General features: G+C 42.4%; 1 protein-coding gene across 1 annotated transcript in view; it reads right to left on the minus strand.

Moving 5' to 3' along the window:
* Nucleotides 1-19,470, minus strand: part of LOC122813678 (zinc-binding protein A33-like) — a 293,917-nt gene extending 274,447 nt beyond the window's left edge. Inside the window, exon 1 of the mRNA XM_044086126.1 lies at nt 19,031-19,470. Within this exon, the coding sequence (XP_043942061.1) occupies nt 19,031-19,441 (411 nt within the window). The 5' untranslated portion in view covers nt 19,442-19,470. The remainder of the gene's footprint in view (nt 1-19,030) is intronic.
* Nucleotides 19,471-20,344: the final 874 nt, after the last annotated feature.

The raw sequence follows: 20,344 nt of genomic DNA on the forward strand, positions 1-20,344 counted from the left end.
CTGGTGAAAAGTGGGTTGAGGATCTGATCTGGCCTACTCTGACCTACACCAAGGATCCATGCTATCAGCAGGAGGGGGTCTATGTGCCCCTATTAACCAGTGTGTACCCACCATAAAATGAAGCAGCCCTAGGTCAGTAAACTATTGGCTGGCCAGTGTTCAGCTGCTCAGCTTGGGCTACCCATGGTAGCACTATTGAGTGAAAGCTGGACATAAAATTAATCAACCTGCCAAACCAGAAATATGAATACTACACTCAGTACATGTAGTACATGTTCACGGACAGGATGGAGCTTGGACGTGTATGACAGATGGTAAGGTGGAGTCTGGAAATCCTCTGTATCCAGCATACAAGATGGAAGATCAGTGCAACAAAGTCACATAGCTTTAAATCCGGAGTCTACTACTCAGAGGGAGAACAGACTGGAAATGGTGTGGGAATTGTGGTAAGGGAGAGTCTTCAAAAAACAGTCAGTGATGTCATCAGAATTCAGGACAGGCTCATGCTAATCACACTCCAGTATAAGTATATGGCATTGTTTATAATCTCAGCCTATGTCTCACATCACTGTTGTGAGGGCAAGGAAAAGAGTGCATTCAAGCAGCACTTGCAGGAAGTAATGGATAAATCTGGACAACATGAACTGTGTTGAAAATGAGAGACCTGAATTCACATACTGGGACCAACAGAACAGGATAGGAGGACTGCCTGGGTCCACATAGGTGGGGCAACAGGAATAAAGAATGAGAGGCCGTTATACACTTCTGTCTGTGAAATGACTTGATGGTGGCCAACATGTGGTTCAGCAAGTTAGACAATCACAAGATCACATACAAGAGTGGCCAACATGCAACGCAGGTAGACTTCCTCCTGCTAAGGAAAGGGCACTGGGATAGAATCAGTGATTGCAAAGTTGTAACCACTGAAACACTTGGACCACAGCATAGATCATTGGTTGCCAAAATCAACTGAAAGCAGTGGTCAGAGAAGACTGTAAGGATAACAAAGACTAGGCTGAAAGCCTGGAAGTTGATTGAAGAGAAAGCAGAATAGTTCAAATAGATTCTCAGAGCTCTAGCACCTCATGAAAAAGAGGAAATAGGTAGAAATGAAAAATAACACCACCTTAAAATAACACGTGGACTGTAGAACAGATATGCAGCTCAGCCAGATAACCCGTACTGCGGCATCTTTTTTTGTTTTATAGCCCTCCACCTCTGCTTAACACCCGTTAGTGTATATATGCACTCAGTAGTGAAACCAACAGCAAACATGTAATGTCCCAGTCACATAAGCACTGTAGTCTGGTACTCCCATTCGTAAACTCTATATGCACTCAGTAGTAAAACCAACAGCAAACATGTAATGTCCCAGTCACATAAGCACTCTTGTCCATTACTCACATTTTTAAGATCCGTGCAATAGCCTTCAGGAACTCCATGGTGGCATATTCCTCCCTATGTGAAAGTACACTCTCGAATTGTGCATGCCTCCTCAGCACCCTATGCCGTTTTGGTGTTTGCAGACACTCACTAGCGAGGCAGGTCCATAACTCGTCCACCCTATCCTGTTCCCTCGCTAATGTCTGCATCAAGACAGATAGGTCGGTTGCCTTGGCACCCAATAAACATTTTAGGTGCTGGTGCCAGGCTTCAACAGAATTCTGGGTTCGGGGCAGAAAAAGTGTATTAAGTCCATGCACATTCCAAAACCCTACTGGGAATAAGGGTGGGAAGCGTGAGACTGCCGCAGTTCTGGTGGTGAAACGCCTCTTACGGCCCAACAAATACCAATCCCCAAAATACTTAATTAGTTCCCTCCCCTCTGGAGGGTACACCTCCTTCAAGTCCAAAAATGCCTATACAACATCATCTTCAGGCAGAAATGCTAGTGCCATGTGGCACTTCACCGCAATCTGAAAGTTGATATCCATATTATAGGAATGTGCCAGTCCCAACTGGTGGACCTTGCGCCGCACATTCCTACCAAAATGGAACAAGCACCCTTTTGAATTTACAGCACTGATGTTGGTTCTGATGATTTTGATTGCGGCCACCTCAAAGTCGCACAGCACATATCTGAGTGAGGTCTCGAATCCCTGATCCTGCAACAGATGGAACACACAGTCCCACATGGCACTGTATGCCCTAAGGGACTTCCTGCTCATTAGACAATACAGCAGTGGTACAGATCTGCTGTATCTGTCACAGCGGAGTAGCCCGTGGATACTGTAGACCTGCCTACAGATGACACCCTTGTAGAAGAAAGTGCCATCCATTAACCAAATGGTGGCATGGCTGAGGTCGTACAGGTTGGTGACTGTGCTAAACACAATAACAATGTTGTCACCGGACACATCCACAACCCATTCCGCACCACACTTACTGGGATAGTCCTGGATATTTAGGGTGCATAGATTGAGGCTACTGGTAGCTTTCCTACGCACCTTCCCACTTGCTGTAGCAATGATCTCCTGGTCTGCAGTTCTGGGACCATATCTATGGACATGGATGCTAGTGCATCCTCTCCCAGTAAGCATGGAGAATCTCTGGAGATAGCCGCCCTGTGCTTCAGTTCAGCACACATGCTGCATCTCTCCAGCTCTGTTGGGTCATGGCTATGTTTGTGAGCAGCTAACTTACACATCCTTTCACCAGTAGATTTGGGATCTGTAATCACCCTACATTTGCATTTCATTGCAGCCTTCCACTTGCAGCAGCACCAGTAGTGTCTGTTCGGCCCCTTCTTCTCCAGGTGGTAGACATATCCATCTATAATCATCACTTGTTTGCCTTTCTGTGACACCATGGTTTCGTACACGTCACCTATACTTCCAAGTTAGGGAAAGCAGGGAGACACCATTGTAGTTCGGTACAACATACATCCTGTTATGGATGTACTGCCTGTTTTTAAGTGTTTTCAAGCTTCTAAGTCTCGGGATAGTGCATTTTCGGGTTTGTGAGCGTTCGGAATTGTAAGTTCGAAATACTGAAATTCGGGATTTCAGTATTTCAAAATTACAAAGTGGATCCACACATATATTATATATATGTATATATAAAAAACAAAACTGGTTGATTTTTATGAAAGAAAGAATTATGAATTTAGACCCCATTGAGGAATGTATTAAGGATAATGACTGTGTTTTGTTGCATATGTACTTGGTAGGTCTTTGAAGGGTTGTTTCAAAAATAGCTAATCATCATGGTAGATGACTGCTGTAACATCACACTATAATAATATAATTAAAACAGGCAGCTGCTGAATGTTATAGGCATGTACAACTTTTATTACTTCTGAGAAAATTTCCTTTAACTGTAATGAATTAATCGTCTTCAGATCTTCTATTTTGCATGCATGTTGAGGGAGAAGTAATACATGTTTAGTGCACTTTTGTTGCATTTTTCCTTAAGGGATGTAATGCTGTGCAGTGCTGGAATTGATTTGTGTACTTTCTAAGCTTCCTACTCTAACTGTGGTTCAGGAGGAGCAGTTATTTCCATGTGTGGGTAGGATTTTCCAACTTTTTGTGCTTACTTGCCCAGGATTAGATGAATATTTGCTTATTTGAGTAAGTGCGCTTGTGTACATGTGTGCGGTCTGATGTTAGTCCTAACTTGTTTGTGGGTAGTGGACAGAAACACGTCTGCTACTAGCTGCAGCTTCCTTAAATAATTCAAAGAATATTAACTCCACAGTGAGACACTTAAAGACTTGCTGACAAAATGTAAAATCACTGCTGTGTATTGGTCTGCATTAGCCTACTTAGGTAGATGTAGCAAAGAGATCCATGGTGTGAACACTTGATTTCTCATACACTTTGTTTACATAATAAAGGGCAAGTTGGAGTCAGAGACAATCAGTAGAAGACTTGATATGTAGCATTTTCCTTATGTTTCTGCAGTTTGTATATAAAGCTTCAAATGAATGCCATTATTCATATACTAATGTGTATAAACATTCTGAGTACAGGCATCAGCAATGCAGGAAATTATAACTTTGCTACCTTGTTCTTTATTATCATGCCATCTCACATCCATTTCCCCAGTGCTGACAGCTTCCATTTATTCTTTAATGTAATACTGTCTGTAGGATTTTTGCATTTTGAAGTGTGGGGGACACACCTTTGAAGGTGTAAGTAAGTACTGTGTGTGAAATGCCAGCCTCATCTATCATATACAGTATACATCCACAACCCCTTTTTCCCCATTTTTGCACATGGGGTCAGGGTGTTACTTTAACAGTGACAATCATCCAGAGCCAAGTCTTACACGGCCAGGTGGCTAGCCCTGCCGAGTAGTTTATAGCAAATATATTGTCTGGCCTCACCAGTTGATGTACGTACGTATTTGTGAAGAGTAACAGATCTGTATGCTGGTAATTGGACAAGGACAGATAAGTATGTGGGGATGTGGTAGGAGATGATTTTGCTTATGTGAATTATTCTGACATGAGTATCAGAATTTGTTTTGGGTATAAAAACTTTGATTAGCTCATTTTTACTTGACTCAGTGGTATAATTTTTACTGTTTTGATTTTCTTTTTTTTGCGGTATTAGAATAAATGTTATTGAACTTCTACTCCTTTCCACAGCATTATATATATAAACTGCTTTTCGAATACCTTAACTGGGATTTCTGATGCAGTCTTGTGTACTATATTTCTGCTTTTCGTGCTCCTGATATTAAAATGAGTTCTCCAGAAGTGCAATTATTAGCAGTATAGGATGAAAAAAAAGTTCTAAACTTGTTTCCTCCTTTTCATGTAACTAGTCTAGTCCAGATACAGATACAGATACAGATATCTAGCTTATCAAGAGGGAGTGGTTTCTGGCCCAGTAATTGTAGTTTTTTGGCCATTTGGTCACATTGCCATCCCTGCCAACTTTCTGGTTTAAAAGCCCGCATTTGTGTGGGTTTGCACTTTTTTCAGACTTGTGCAGCATCGCTGAGCTGAGGTAAATTTTACTGGTGCCAGAAAGTCTGCACTTCAGTTTTTCCCCTAAAGCTTGCTAGTTCTTTCTCTTTTGCACTTCAAATAGCCTAATCGCTTTGCACTTCAACAGGTTTTTGTAGTACTTATTTTAGCACACCTAAGTGCCATCAGCACTAGTCGTTCTTCATGGAAATAGCTCCAGTACTTAGTAGTTATGACCACCCCTCCTGGCATAATTAAAGGGCAGTTCCCTGTGCTTTCACCTATACACCTGTTACACTTGGGCATTCTGAGGTAGTGTAGCAACTGTCTCATGTACACAGACAACCTTCTCCTCTTACCTCCCAACACTCAGACCTGTGAGAGATGCACTTATATCACCAAAGTGGAAACTATGCACTCTCCAGCCAAGACCGGACTAGCTGGTCAAGAGGAGAAGGTCAACACCTGCACCACACCACATGGAACACATAGCCCTCCAGAATACCTACTATCACAGCTCTCACATAAAAACACAAACCACACACCTACCTTCTCGGGGGCTCTCAATACAATATTACCCAAACAGCAGAGACCTCCAAGACAGAAACGCACTCGACCACCACAACACAGCACAAACCACAGGATACATAGCTCACCTTCACAGTGTGCTCCTCAACCTAAGCCCCTAAGGCTAAACACCTTGCCCAATACACTAACCATAAGTGACACAATAGTGAGGCACACAGATGTCCCACTCACTAGTTCGAATAAGGAGAAGGTAATAGTCAGCTGTCTATCGGTTGCCAGAATCCGACACATAACACATGCACTCAGGTCACTCCACAACAAGTACAAGTATGACTGTCATTGTCCATGTGGGTGTGAATGACCTGAGATGCACCTCCCTGGACTACATGAAAAGAGACATGGTGGAGTGCTCTGATTCCGTGGCCCAGGCAGGTATGAAACTAGCCCTGAGCAGTATTCTACCATCATCCAAAATGATACCGCAGTACAAACAAAAAATGATTGACTTCAATAACTGGCTAAGTTTCTAGTATCATTCTAAGGGGATCCAGTATCTGTCTGCTTGGGATGACATGATTGACAGACCTTGATGCTTTGCCAGAGATGGCCAGCATCTGTTACCCCTTGGTTTCTGGGTATTGGCCAAGGCTAGTCATCCCTATCGTGCCTTTTTTAGGCGATGTTCCAAAGACCAAATTACCACTGTAACAGCTATAAATAAATGCAATCTGATGGTCATGTTGCTCAATGCTAGAAGTCTAAATCTCAAGATGCATTCGCTCAAAGCACTCCTCAAAATGGTGAACATCAACATTTGTGCTGTAACAGAGATCTGGTTTAAAGTGGCAGAAAGCACCCCTGCGCTACCAGGCTAAAACTCATTCCACACCTTTCAGCACCAAACATGGACTGAAGCTCCATAGGCAGTGGTGTCTCTATATTCATAAAGGATATGCACACCTCCAGACTAGTAGCCCAGCATAATGCATCTGAGATACTTCAGGTACAACTAACACTGGGTAAGATGGCGATCCAGGTAATAGTTTGCCATAGGTACCCCAACCATGCTCCTACACTCTCACTCCACATTCCTAAGCACCCTGGAATCTATCAAGATCCAACCCAAGTTCCAACACTAAGAGACTTCAACTACCGCTTCATCAACTGGGAAACTGCTCAAGCACCAATACAGTGGCCCAATGCTTCCTGGAATTCATCAGTTCCAATGCCCTGGACCAACTCATTCTGACCCCCATTAGAAGCAACATCCATGTCCTGGTTATTACTAACATGTGTGACCGTTGCTCTACACCAATAGTCAATCCCTCCCTGGTCAGATCAGACCATAAACTAATCACTATGGAAATCCACATCTCACCCACACCCCCCGCAAAGGTAAGCACCTTGAAAAACTTCTCCAAAGCTGACTTTGGACTCCTAAAAACAGAGGTGGCTAAATTCACGGCACCCATGCCAGTGAAAAATAGCTGCATGACTGAAGAATCATACACCAATGCACTGTACGAACATATACATAAATGCATGGAACTAGCCATAGCCAACAGAAGCAAGACGCTCTCCTCCAAAAAAAGGAATCCAATCTTGTGGCCCCTGCCATTAATAAACTCTAAAACAGAAGGAAGAAACTGTTGCAGAAAAAGGTGAAGTCCCAAGACTGGAAAAACTCCCTTATTAGCCTCAGCAAAAAGTTGAGATCCCTCATTAAATCTTCTAAAGCCAGCTATGAAGGCAGAATTGTGGCCTTCACTAAAAACAACCCACAAAGCCTTCTATAGCTGTATCAAGAACCTTTACGGCTATACCCAGATTTGCTCTGAGTTATTGCACAATGGTACTTCCTTTACTGATCCAACAGATATTGCCAACATACTGGCCGACAGATTCAGATTTACCCCTTTCTCCCCCCAAAGGACCAATCACAATACTGGAAGAATGCCAGGCAGCCAGCATTACTGCAGCACAGGTTAAAGTTGCATTGTCCAAAGCCAGGAATACAGCTTCCATGGGACCCGATAATATCCCTGCCTGTGTTCTACATGAACTACAAAGCGAACTGGCATCATATCTGTGTGCCCTGTTCAGTCACAGCCTCACCTCAGGCTTTGTCCCTACTGAATGGCACACTGCTACAGTTATTCCTCTCCATAAAGGGGAGTGACTACAGACCCTGGGAATTATCGTCCCATTAGCCTGATGAGTCTGATATGTAAAGCCATGGAGCACATCATGGACCTGATTAACAAAGATGTAGGAAATCTCCAAACTCTAGACCCCATGCAATTTGACTTTGCGAATGGGAGATCATTCCTGATCAACCTGGTTGATTCTTTGAGTCAGTCACCAGGGCCGTGGATGAAGATAAGGCAGTGCATACAGCCTACCTCGATCTGGCCAAGGCTTTTGATACCATTCCTCACTCAGGAATTATTGATAAACTCACCAAACAAGGCATCAACTCCTATATCACTAGGTGGGTTGCAAATTGGCTCACAGATAGAGCACACAGTGCGAAAGTAGCAGAGTCCAAGTCAGACTGTTGACCAGTCATTAGTGAAGTCCCACAGGGATCAGTCCTGGATCCTCTCTTGTTCAGCATCTACTTCTCAGATGTCCAGGCCAACACAAAGGGACTATGGCTGACCAGGTTCGCAGATGACTGCAAGCTGGGAGGCATTATTAACTCCCTAAGTGGTGCAAACATCCTACAGAAAGGCCTCACTAAGTCCAATGACTGGTGTCAAAACCATGGCCTTAAGCTTAAAGCCAAGAAATGCATCATGATCCCCTTTGGTAAAAACTCAGTCCCCACTAATTACAACATCGATGGGAGCCCACTGAACACTGAAAGCATTATAAGAGCACTGGGGACACAAGGTGACAGCAAACTCTCCTTCGACCATCACATTGCCACTTTGGTCAGAAAGTCCTTCTATGTGGCACATCTCATTACCAAGAATTTTGCATCCAGGAAGAAAGAGGTCATTGTCTCTCTCTACTCTTCCCTCATTAGACCAATCATCAAGTGTAATGCCCCATTTGGTATGTACTTCACTAGATACCTGCAACAGCTGGAGAGGCCACAGAAGTACCTCACAAAGAGGATCCTATGCATTAAACACATGTCCTACATGGGCAGACTCAAAAAGACTCCAGCTATTCTCTGTCTCATATCACCTACTTAGAGGCAATCTCTGATAGACTTACAAAGCCATGTCTGACCCAGCTCTGTTAGAAATGCTACATCTAAAGAAATCCCAATCCCTCTGCACCACACACTCCAGAGACCTCAACCTCATTACCACAATCAACAGAACATGCTGGAAGGACAGGTTCCTCAACCACAGACGGACTGCCCATGCTCTGGAATAGACTTCCCATACATGTCAAGCAGAGCACCTTGGTGTCCCTCTTCAAAAGAAATATTGATGAGTGGATGGGTAATAGAAAGTTCACCCTGGGGGTCACTCCAGTGTCTCTACTTGATAGAGGCACTGGGAACTAACGTCAGGAGGCACAGTGCTAGGGCACTTCTATGGGCTAGGCTTGTAAAGGCTCCAGGGCCATTAGCCCAGTACACAACTATGAACCTACGAAGATGGGGATTGCAAACCTTCTGTACAGATGGATAAAAAAAAAAAATCACATTTTCTCCTAGGAAATTTTTTCCTCAGATATTCCATTGTTCTGCTCATTCTCTGTTTCTTTGTAGCAGTACTTGCTTACTTGTCTGTATGGAATCAGACAAGTATTACCCTCTATGTTTCTTTGTAGCAGTACTCGCTTACGTGTCTGTATGGAATCAGACAAGTAGTACCCAAAGTCAATTTTGTTATTGTTATCACCCTACAGTTTTCCCCAGGGTACCAGCCAGTAAAGAGAGACTGTCATTTAGGTAGCCATCAGGGGCTTTTCTTGTAAAACCTAACGATTCTCCCCTTGACAGCTGACATGCATACTTATGGGCAAGGGTCCTACAATGACCTCCCATCTGACAGATGTGCATGCTTTCATGTATGCCTTCCTCAGAATGCAGTGTTCCCTCAGATAGTTACCGATGAAGCAGTTTGGCAGGCGTTTAGCATGTGTCCCTGGCTGACTCTCTACATACCTCTCTGTAACCCTCAGTGAGATCAAACAATGCTGCATAGAAGATATCCACCCTTCCCCAGGATGGGGTAGATGTATGTTAATGCCACTTACTTCACCCAGGCTCCTTCAGGCCTTAAGTATCTATTTGGGTCACTTGAGTCACAGTTACAGAATCACAGAAAGTTCAAGACAAATGAACTATGTGGCCATTTACTCCTTACCAGCACCCACCCTTAGACCTTACCTCCTTATTCAAAGAGCATTAGGCCAGGCAAGTTGTGGGTGAAATTGTGAACACCCAGCCAATTGTCTAACTCGTTTTTAAAGAAAGATACAGTTTCACCTTGCTTGCCTGATCTGGAGTGGAAATTTATTTCACAGAAGGGATAGTCAGTGCATGAGGAAACTGTAAATCCACCATCTGTTTATTTGCCAAATCAGGTTCAGATCTCTGGTCCTGCTAGTGTTTGCTGGAAAGTTTGATCTGTGGACATATAAAATGTCTTTGACTGCCAGATCCCTAATAGCTTGAAAAGCAGGGCACAAGTCACCCTTATAGAGCCTGCAGAACACTGAATACAGGGACAGAGCCTCCAGCCTCTACTGATAGCTCAGTTCTTTTAGGCCCATGTTCTTTTTTAAGAACCTTTGAGGTCTCTCCATCTGCTTGATATGTCTAATAATACATATCCCTAAGGGGGCATCGTATTCTATGATGGGTTTAATCACTGCAGAATATAGAGGATTAAGGATGACTTTGTATCTTGAGGAGATATTCCTTATAATCAAGTTTGCCAGAGACTGAATGTCCTAGTCACTGTTGTATGTTAATGCCATCATCATGTTACAAGGCCATGTCAAACTCAGAGCTGCTGGACATGTTACACTTAAAGAAATCCCAATCCCTCAGAGCCACATGCTCCAGGGATCTAAACTTTGTCATCACAATAAACAAAACATGCTGGAGGGATAGGTTTCTGACCCAGAGACTCCCCAGACTCTGGAATATACTGCCCATACATGTCAAGCAGAGCGCCTCTTTGGCTCTCTTCAAAAGGAACCTTGATGATTGGATGGGAGAAAGGAAATTCACCCCGGGGATCACGTCAGTCCCCCTGCTAGACAAGGGTCCAGGGAAGTAAATAGTGTGGGAAGAAATAGCCAGGGAATTATTATGGCTAGGCTTGTATAGGCCCTAGGGCCGATAGCCTAGTACCAACCTTATGAACCTATGATAAGAGAAGGAATTATCTAACCATGTTGCTAAAGTCTCTCCCAATATATTCATCTTGGAAAGGGGCATTTTTTGTAATATTGTATGTTTTTACCACTTTGTTTTAGCCTGTTCTCTGAATACCAGCTATTAACATGTGTAAGTTCAAGTTACATGTTCTACATATAGGATAGAGACCTTAGGATGACACACCATTTCGAATCATCCTCAAATTTGGTTAAATAGAGAGCCCCTTACATGATTTGGTAATCAGAGAAGTATATGCTGAATAGCAGAGGTTCTAACATGGATCCCTAAGGGACTCCACAAATTACCTCTCTAAGGAAGCACCTGCAGCAGTTGTTAAGAAGGGAACTACTGCTTACCAGCCAGTATACCCAGTATAAGGACCGCACATTGTTTCTGATTAATATAACAGATGTTCACACCCAGTTACAGATGTGCAATACGATTTGCATAAACAATATAAAAGTAAAGAGCAAGGTTGCACTGGTGTAAAAAAATAAAAAACATGATGGTGAATAGAACAACTCTTCTACTTTTTTATTTTAGTTACTGTCTGTGACTTATAATCATTTTGATAAATAAGGTAAGACTTACATCCTTTTTTTTTTTACATTCTCTATTGTCTTGTGGAAGAGTGAGGGGGTACTATGATGGCAGTAAAGGACATCAGAAACAATGAAAATAAGCAGACTTGATTGTCAGTAACACTGTACATTAAGGTTTTCACACCACTAGACAATTTGTTTTGGAGGACTGTTTGTCTTGTTTGTTTCACTTTGTATAATTTTGTTAGTTTGCTAATTTTAATCTGATGGATGAAACTGGGAAAGGATTGTTTTATTTTACTTAAGTGTTGAGTGAATATGAGCAGAATTCACCTGACCACATTGCACGCACGCACACACACGCATGCACACACATGCACGCACACACACGTGCACACACACAAATTAAAGTGTGTGTGTGTGTATGTACATATACATATATATACCACAAGTAGACAAATGTTACATTGTGCCAAAATTTAAAACAGTGAGCCAATGTTGCTGAATAATTATTTTAATGCACCTTCAAAACATTGAACATCAAAACACTGAAAAAAAAAACCATCAATGGGTGTTAACATGTCTGAAAATGTCAGTTAAACAGATGTTTGGTGTTTTGAACATTCGTTAAAATAACTTTCCGGCAATGTCTTGATGTTTTTAATTTCAGCACAATGTAATTTCTTTCTTCAGGCTTCACTCTTATGAAGAATGTGAATGGTTTGTGGCATAACTCTGAACTGTCCAGATTTTTGCAGGATGTCGAGATCTTTAATTATATTTTTCATAAATTCCTCATAAAATTTGTGGTTTTCTGGCCAATCTTTTGGGACTGAAGTCACTAATTAATGATATATATTTAAGTTTCTGACTTCAAATTCTTCAGAAAAATGCCTCCCACTGCAAAAATATGTTACTTTCACAACTTTTTTACATTTATAAGAGCAATATTTGTAATACATCCCTATTTTGTGCCCTTGTCCCCCATTATTTTAGGGATTGTCAAGATTTCTTATGCTAAGAGGTTGAGAGTTATGATTTGTGGTCTGATTTGACAGTAGAGGAAGTTACAGTTGGTGGAGAGAAAAGCTGCTCCCTATTGGTAATGACTAAATCTCATCATTTGTTTCATCATCTGACTTCTTTGACTGTTTTATTATCCTTTATGTATATATAAGGATGATCATTATCCGAATGCAGAAGGCCACTCAGGTCTGCCTGAACAAATGCAATAATCCTGTTCTACGAACACATTTTACTGGTAATGCTAATGATTCTCTATGTCCCAAAGGAAGCAGCAAATTCTTCATTGTAGAAAAGAACCACTTTAGAACTTTGCCATAGCTTATGAACAAACCCTCTAATAAAACAGAATATTGTACAGCACTAGTGAATCATCCTAAACTGTTATTTGAGCCCATGAAGCTACTGCTTTTCATTGTCCTCATCTACTTTTTCATGAGGATATGATACAATGGTGATTGGTCTCAAAGCCTAGTGTAGTAGCGTCTTTATCTGCTGGTTTTTCAAAGCTAAAGCTGAATGTCTTTGTAGGAAATTTATGTAATCTGACTTGGAATTTAATGCACCACTAATTCCTATCACATTACAGTAATGTTTATAGGTTCATAGGTTTATACTAGGCTATCTGCCCTAAGGCATTTATAAGCCTAGCCCAAATTTCACCCCTTATATGAAAAATACTGTGCCCATTAGTTTGTTGTGCCTCAGTCCAGCAGTGACACAGAGATGATTCCCGGGGTAAACCTACGATCTCCCATCCACAGGTCTAGATTTCTCTTGAACAGAGTCAGCGAGGTGCTCTGCCTCACATGGACCGGGATTTTATTCCACAGCATAGGGAGTCTCTGAGTGATAAATCTATCCCTCCAGCACGCCCTATTTATATCCGTGCTAAGGTTTAAGTCGCTGCGGTTTTGGTGGATTTGGATTTTTGAGGTGGAGTATGTCCATTAATTCCGGTTGGACATGGCCTTTTATGTCAGGCACATGTCACCTCTGAGCAGACGGTATGCACTGAATAGAGCTGGAGTTTCTTCAATCTGGCAGCATATGACAGATTTTGGGAGGAACTTTTGGGGTCTCTCCAACTGCTGCAGATGTCGGGTGAGATACATCCCGAATAGGGCATTGTACTCGATCATTGGTCTGATAAGTGAAGAGTACAGGGGAACAATGACCTCACTAGATCTGGATGTGAATCCCTTTATGATCAGGTGGGCAATGTAGAAGGTCTTTCTAACCACTTAGTGTCAAAAGAAAGGCCACTGTCAACCTGGGTCCCCAGGTCCCTGATAACCTCTTCTGTGATTAGTGGATTGCCACCTATATGGTAGCTTGGGGTTACCTTGTTTTCCCCGAAGGGTATGACTATACATTTTTTGGCGTTTAACTTCAGGCCATGGCTTTGGCACCAGCTATCTGTTTCCATGAGTCCCTTCTGAAGGATATCCGTGTCCGATGCACTTTCCACTATGGCCCAGTTTGCAGTCCTGCAAACTTTGTCAGCCAAAGTCCTCCCATGTTGGCCTGTACTTCTGAGAAGTAGATGCCAAACAATAGGGGCCAAGGACCGAGCCCTGTGGGACACCACTTGTGACTGGCTTGGAGTCTGACATGGCGCCAGCAACTCTAACCCTGTGGGTTCTGTCCTTAAGCCAGTTTGCACCCCATCTTGTGACATATGGGTTTACATTTAAGCTGGTAGTTTTTCTACAATACCCGAGTGGGGTATTGTGTGAAAGCCTTTGCAAGGTCAAGGTAGGCTGTATGGACTGCCTTTCCCTCATCAATGGCCTTGGTGACTGTTTCAAGAAGTCACCAAGTTCAAAAGGCATGATCTTCCCTTGACAAAACCAAACTGGGTCGGGTCCAATGTCTGCAAGTCCCTATATCTTTGTTTATGAGCTCCATTATGATCCTCTCCATAGCTTTGCAGACTAGACTTGTTAAGCTTATGGGGCGTAATTACCAGGGTCCATAGAGGCCGGAGTGGGACCACAGCTGCCTGGGTTTAATTCCTCATTTAGCTCGTGTAGCACACAGCCGGGGACACCATCCGGTCCCATTGACGCTGTGTTTTTAGCTAGAGAGAGCAGCTTTCACCATTTGAGATGTCCAGGAGGCTACACTCGGCTGGGATAGTTATCTCTCCTTTAGGGAGAGGGGGTGAAGTTTGCACTGAACCTGTCTGCCAGTATGTTGGCAATGTCTGTGGGTTCAGTGATTTTTGTATCATTTTGGACTAATTCTGAGCATATCTGGGAGTTTCCACCCAGGTTCCTAACATAGCTGAAAAAGGCCTTATGATTGTCCTTTGAATCCATGGCAATTTTTCTCAAAATTGGCCTTAGTTGATTTTATGAGTGCTCGTATTTTTTACTAATAATGATCAGACTTCCTTTTATGGATTTTGTTCTATCATGTAATAGCTTTCTCCTCTTATTGTAAAGTTTGTTAATGGCTGGGGTCCACCAGACTGGACGTTTGCCCTTTGTGGAAAGAGTCTTGGTTTTATTTGGGATTGCCTGATCCATGCAGTCCTGGAGGTGTTCATAGAAGGCATTTGTAAGGGCTTCCGCAGCTTGGGTTGTGGTTTCCACTGGCTCAGGGGCCTTGAAGGATACCACACCAGTCTTGAGTAGTGTGAAGTTTGCTTTAGAGAAGTTCTTCACTATGGTCTTTTTGTTTGGGGTGGGGCGGATGGATTTCCAGTGAGATTAGTTTATGATCAGATCTCACCAATGAGGGATATACTTCGGTGTGGAGCATTTGTCCCCATGTTTGTGACAATGAGATCTAGTATATTTTCTCCTCTCGTGGGAACAGTGACTAGCTGTTCCATGGCATTTGAATTTATGAACTCCAGGAACCGTTGGGCTAGAAAGTTAGGGCTTGAGTAATGTTCCCAGTCTATATTCGGGTAGTTGAAGTCACCCAATATGATGGTGTTTGGAGATACATTTATACCCTCCAGTGTCTTCAGGAAGGCTGTGTGGGGTTCCTGAGTTTGAGAGGGTGGCCTGTAGCATGCTACAATTTGTAGAGCAGTTTTGCCTATGGTTAGTTGCACCTGGATGGTTTGCGTTGCCACCAACCTGGAGGTGTGGGTATCCTTTATGAATATGGATACACCCTCCTTTTGTGGTGTGGTCCGGGTTTGGGGAACGTATGATACGAGGTAAAACCTAATAGTGCCGGGGTGCTCTCAGGAGCCTTGAACCAGGTTTCAGTTACAGCACAGACATCGATGTTCTCCATACTGAGCAGGGCCTCGAGTGCATGCATTTTGAGATTTAGACTTCTGGCATTGAGCAGCGTTACCCTCAGTTTCTTCCCATTTAGGGTGGTAGGTTTAGAATTTGAGCCTTGCCTAAAAAAGGCACTATGGGGGTGGCAAGAGCCTTAGCCAATATCCGGAATCCCAGGGTGACAGGTGCAAGCCGTCCGCGTGGCTTGTCAAGCATGTCATCCCAGGCAGACAGACACTGGATCCCCTTTGAATGACACCAGACATTAAGCCAATTGTTAAAGCTGATCATCTTGTCTCTATATTGTGGCATCATTCTTGGTGAAGGAAGGATACTGCTCAGGGTTAGGGTCATACCTGCCTGGGCTACATAATCAGAGAGCTCCTCTATGTCTCTTTTCATGTAGTCCAGGGAGGTACGTCTCAGGTCGTTCACACCAGCATGGACAATGACTGTGTCATATTTGTACTTGCCGTGGAGTGACCCGAGTGCTTGTGTTATGTGGCGGATTCTAGTGCCTGATAGGCAGCTTACTGTGACCCTCTCCTTGTTCAGCCTGGTGAGTGGGACGTCAGTGTGTCTGACTATGGAGTCACCTATGACAAGTATGTTTGGTGTTGTATTTGGCCTTTTAGCTAATAGGAATCCTTGACTGACTGGAAATATACCAAATGTATATATGTATTTTATGGTGTTGAGTTGCCAGCCCAGCACCCAACCTTTCTCAGAAGGCACACACATGTACACATTCACAATTTAGAATGTCCAATCCATCTGCAGCATGTCTTGGGAATGTGGGAGGAAATCTGAGCACCCAGAGGAAACCCACTCAAATACAGGAAGGACATGCGGACTCCGCACAGAAGGCCCACCAGTCGAGAATCAAACTGGAGAACCTCTTGCTGTGAGGCAACAATGCTAACTGCTGAACTACTGTGTCGGACAGAAATCATTCACTTACAGTCAGAAAGCAAAAGCAGCAACTCTGCATAAGAATGAGCTCATATAACCTATGCACTTTTTCTGGTGAGCAATTACATTACACAAGATTTACTAAACAATACCACTCGGGTGTATTTTATTAGACGGAAAATCCTCATTTTGAGTGTCAGTGAAGAGTCAGTCATATATTGAGTGTTAAAACAATTTTAACAGATATTCATAGTAAATAATACTGAATCATATTAATGCTTAAAAATTACTTATTGTAAAGTATAAGGTTAATCATTTGTGCCATCCTGTGAGCTCCTAGTTGAAGTTATTAGTAAGCTGTTCGGTCCTCCTGCAAACAGTGGGGAAGGAGAGCTGAAGCTGCAGCCCTGCAAATATAAAACACGTAAACTGCCAGAATACACACACACACACACACACACACACACACACACACTCCACAGCAGAGAATTCCCCTATCCTGTACAACACTAATAAGCTATAATACACAAAAGAATAAACTGACATTAGTGGTAAATAATAAATTAACACTGTTTATTATATGAGGTCCTAGTTGAAGTTATTAGTAAACTTCTGCCTTCTTATAGACAGTGTAAACACAAAAAGAAACCTGCCAGAATGTCCCTAAACCTGAGCTGCCACCTACCCCCCACCAAATGTACAGCTCTGCTGTATTGCTGTATTGTAGAACACAAACTATAAAAATATACAAGTTTACTTATTATTTTGCCACTGTACTAGCAAAACCTGGAATAGCTGCAGCCAAGATATGCTGAAGAAATCACAGATCACTTTTTGAGTACTGACTTGCACACTGTTTTGTATTCTTCTCTCTCCACTGGTCTGTTCTGTTCCACAATCCTAATATCTTTGCTTGAAATTGAACAACTGCAGTCCCCTAAAGTTTGTCGGGTACTGAAGTAATCCATTCATGTTAGGAACCTCCTGAATTCTAATGCTGCTGCCCTTTTAAACAAAAAGCCTTTGTTGCCTTAAACCCTCAAAGAAAATAAAGTACTCACAACAATATACTTTTTAAAGGCACTGCGTGGAACGAAAACTGTAAATCAGAAGTCACTGTTCATTCTTCTGCTTCCCCTGGTTGGTTCGCTTTGCATCAGTCGACTTCTGATTTGCTCATATTACCTGTATGGCAATTGCTATCTTTGTGGGATATGAACCAATCCGAATGTGCATCATTCTTAATGTTTAAGTGCAGAATTTTGTGAATGTTGTGCCTTAAATGCATCATGTTCTGCATAATGCAGAGCACTTGGAAGGTGAGATATGTCCCCTAGCCACTCACATTTATCCTGTTGAAAGTAGCTGAATCTGAGAAGAGCTACATTATCCTTGGTCATTAATAGCTAGATCTCCAGACTGTCCTCCACTTGGACGACTGCATGGATGCTCTTTGGCATGCAGATGTAGTTCTAGCAGAGGGTTCTACTGTGCCTTAATGTCTACAGTGATGTTTGATTATTCTGAGATGAGAAACACCATCAAAATGTACTGGCCATTAGCTCACTTCCACAACACCAGTGTCTCCCAGCAAACAGAAGGGAATTGTGCACACCATTGTCTGTTGAGGATTCCCTACCATGGCACATCTTTTCAATTTCAATAGGAGGGACTCTAACCTCACAAGGCTTCCCAGAATCACACATACTGCCTACAGACCAGTAAGCAGTTAGTAGCCATTGGCCCTTCATTCCCTTACACTGTCCTCACCCAGAGTTTGCACTTTTACATACCAGTATATACTAGGAGGGAGAATAGAATCCAAAGGCTTCCCAAAGCCTTTCTTGCCAGAAAAACAGCCTCAAATGAATAATCTCATCTTCAGTCAGAGACCTTTGCATATACTCATACCTCAAAATTGCCCGATTTTATTTCCAAGAGAAATTCTTCATACTGAACTACCCAATCCCATAATATGCCTGTTTGCCAGTCCTTGCTATAGAAATGCCACTATATAAAATAACTTCTTTTTCTACTGTTAGCCAACAACAGGCTTCTGAGACTGAAAACAGGACCGTCCATCCAATCAGTATATCCGGATATAATAACAAGATGTATGGAGGTGCTCACTTCACACACAAAGCAAGTTACATACGTAGTACATACTGAACATAGAGAGGGAGGCAAAAACGTAACAATTACTACAAGCAGTGAGGGTCCCTAAAAATGGGCAGATAAAAACTACAGACAGACTCCAGAAGAATGTGCTATGCTGCAATCATTAAAAACAGTAGAGTGACATGCAGAAAACACAGCAAATATGTATTTATAAATATATGGCAGGTTTTGTTATTCTGAATTTGACTTGAATTGTAATAATATGAAGTCATATCAGACTTTAGGGTACAGAGAAATTCACAGGAGTAGGAATCTCAAGATACCAAATTTATGAAAAAAAAAAGTAAAGGTTAACCTTCTAATCCAATAAAAAACAGTATTGTTTTACCTTGTACATTCCAAATGCTTTCTGCACTGTAAAGAAGGTGTGACCAGGATGTTCTGGAACACACAGTGAGCAAACCAAACATTCATCCTCTTCACAGCACAACTCAAGCTTTAGTTTATGTTCCATACAGAGATGGTCTTTCTGATGTGGGTCTGGTCCTTCTTCCTGACATTGTATTTTTACTCTCTTAATTGCATTTGCTAGTTGTCTGTTCACTGCATATATCTTGCCTGTGCATTCCTGTCTGCAGTAAGGACAGAAGGGCTGTTTCATTGTCTCCCAAACTCTGTCAATACAAGACCTGCAGAAATTGTGCCCACACACCAGTATCACTGGAACATTTAAAAGTTCAAGGCAAACTGAGCAATTAAATTCCTCCATAAAATCTCCTGCACGTTTGCTAAATGCCATTGTGAAAACAGACAGCTTCAGAGTTTCACTTTCATTTAACAGCAAGAGAAAAGTTCCTTCTTGCAGAGACCACCTTCATTTAAAGGCACAGCAAACATTATCCAGGGAATTAAGAATTTTTGTCAGAAGAGACTTCACTGAATGTGAAATGAAAGCATGTGATAAGAATTCTTATCCATAGGATCACTTATTCAGTTATCACAATTTAGAAACAATACAGGTCTGTAATATAATGTCTTTACTGAAACATCCTTCAAAAAGTTATCTAAACATTTATGACTTCAAACTAAATATGAGCTTCATCTCATTCTCACTTTTTTATATTTTGTTCAGGGCTGGTGCTAGCATTTTGGTGGCCCCCAGCAAGGTTCAAGTTGGGGGCCCTACTCAGGAAAATATTAAGTGTGACAACGTTGCCAATGCACCCCCTTCCCTGTCAAGCTCATCCAGCACCAGTTAAACCACTATAGTGTCACTACATTCAGATCATTAAGAATTGATGTGGCAAGGTATATACTGGCATTTAGTACCAATGTTACAATACGATAAACCCCTGTACCACAGCAAGGTAGCTACTCACAGGTACACACACCGACTGGCATTTAGTGCCAATGTTACATTATGACAAACCCCTGTGCCACAGCAAGGTAGCGATTCACAGGTTTACACACTGACTTGCATTTAGTACCAGTGTTACATTATGACAACCCCCTGTACCACAGCAAGGTAGCTACACACAGGTACACACACACACACACACACACACACACACACACACACACATACACTGACTGGCATTTAGTACCTGTGTTACATTATGACAAACCCCTGTACCACAGCAAGGTAGCAACAGAGGTGCATGGACTGGAATTTAGTACCAGTGTTAATTATGACAAACCTCTG

Source organism: Protopterus annectens, chromosome 10.part0 (genome assembly GCF_019279795.1).
Source record: "Protopterus annectens isolate FY-2018-M chromosome 10.part0, PAN1.0, whole genome shotgun sequence".
NCBI lineage: Eukaryota > Metazoa > Chordata > Ceratodontiformes > Protopteridae > Protopterus > Protopterus annectens.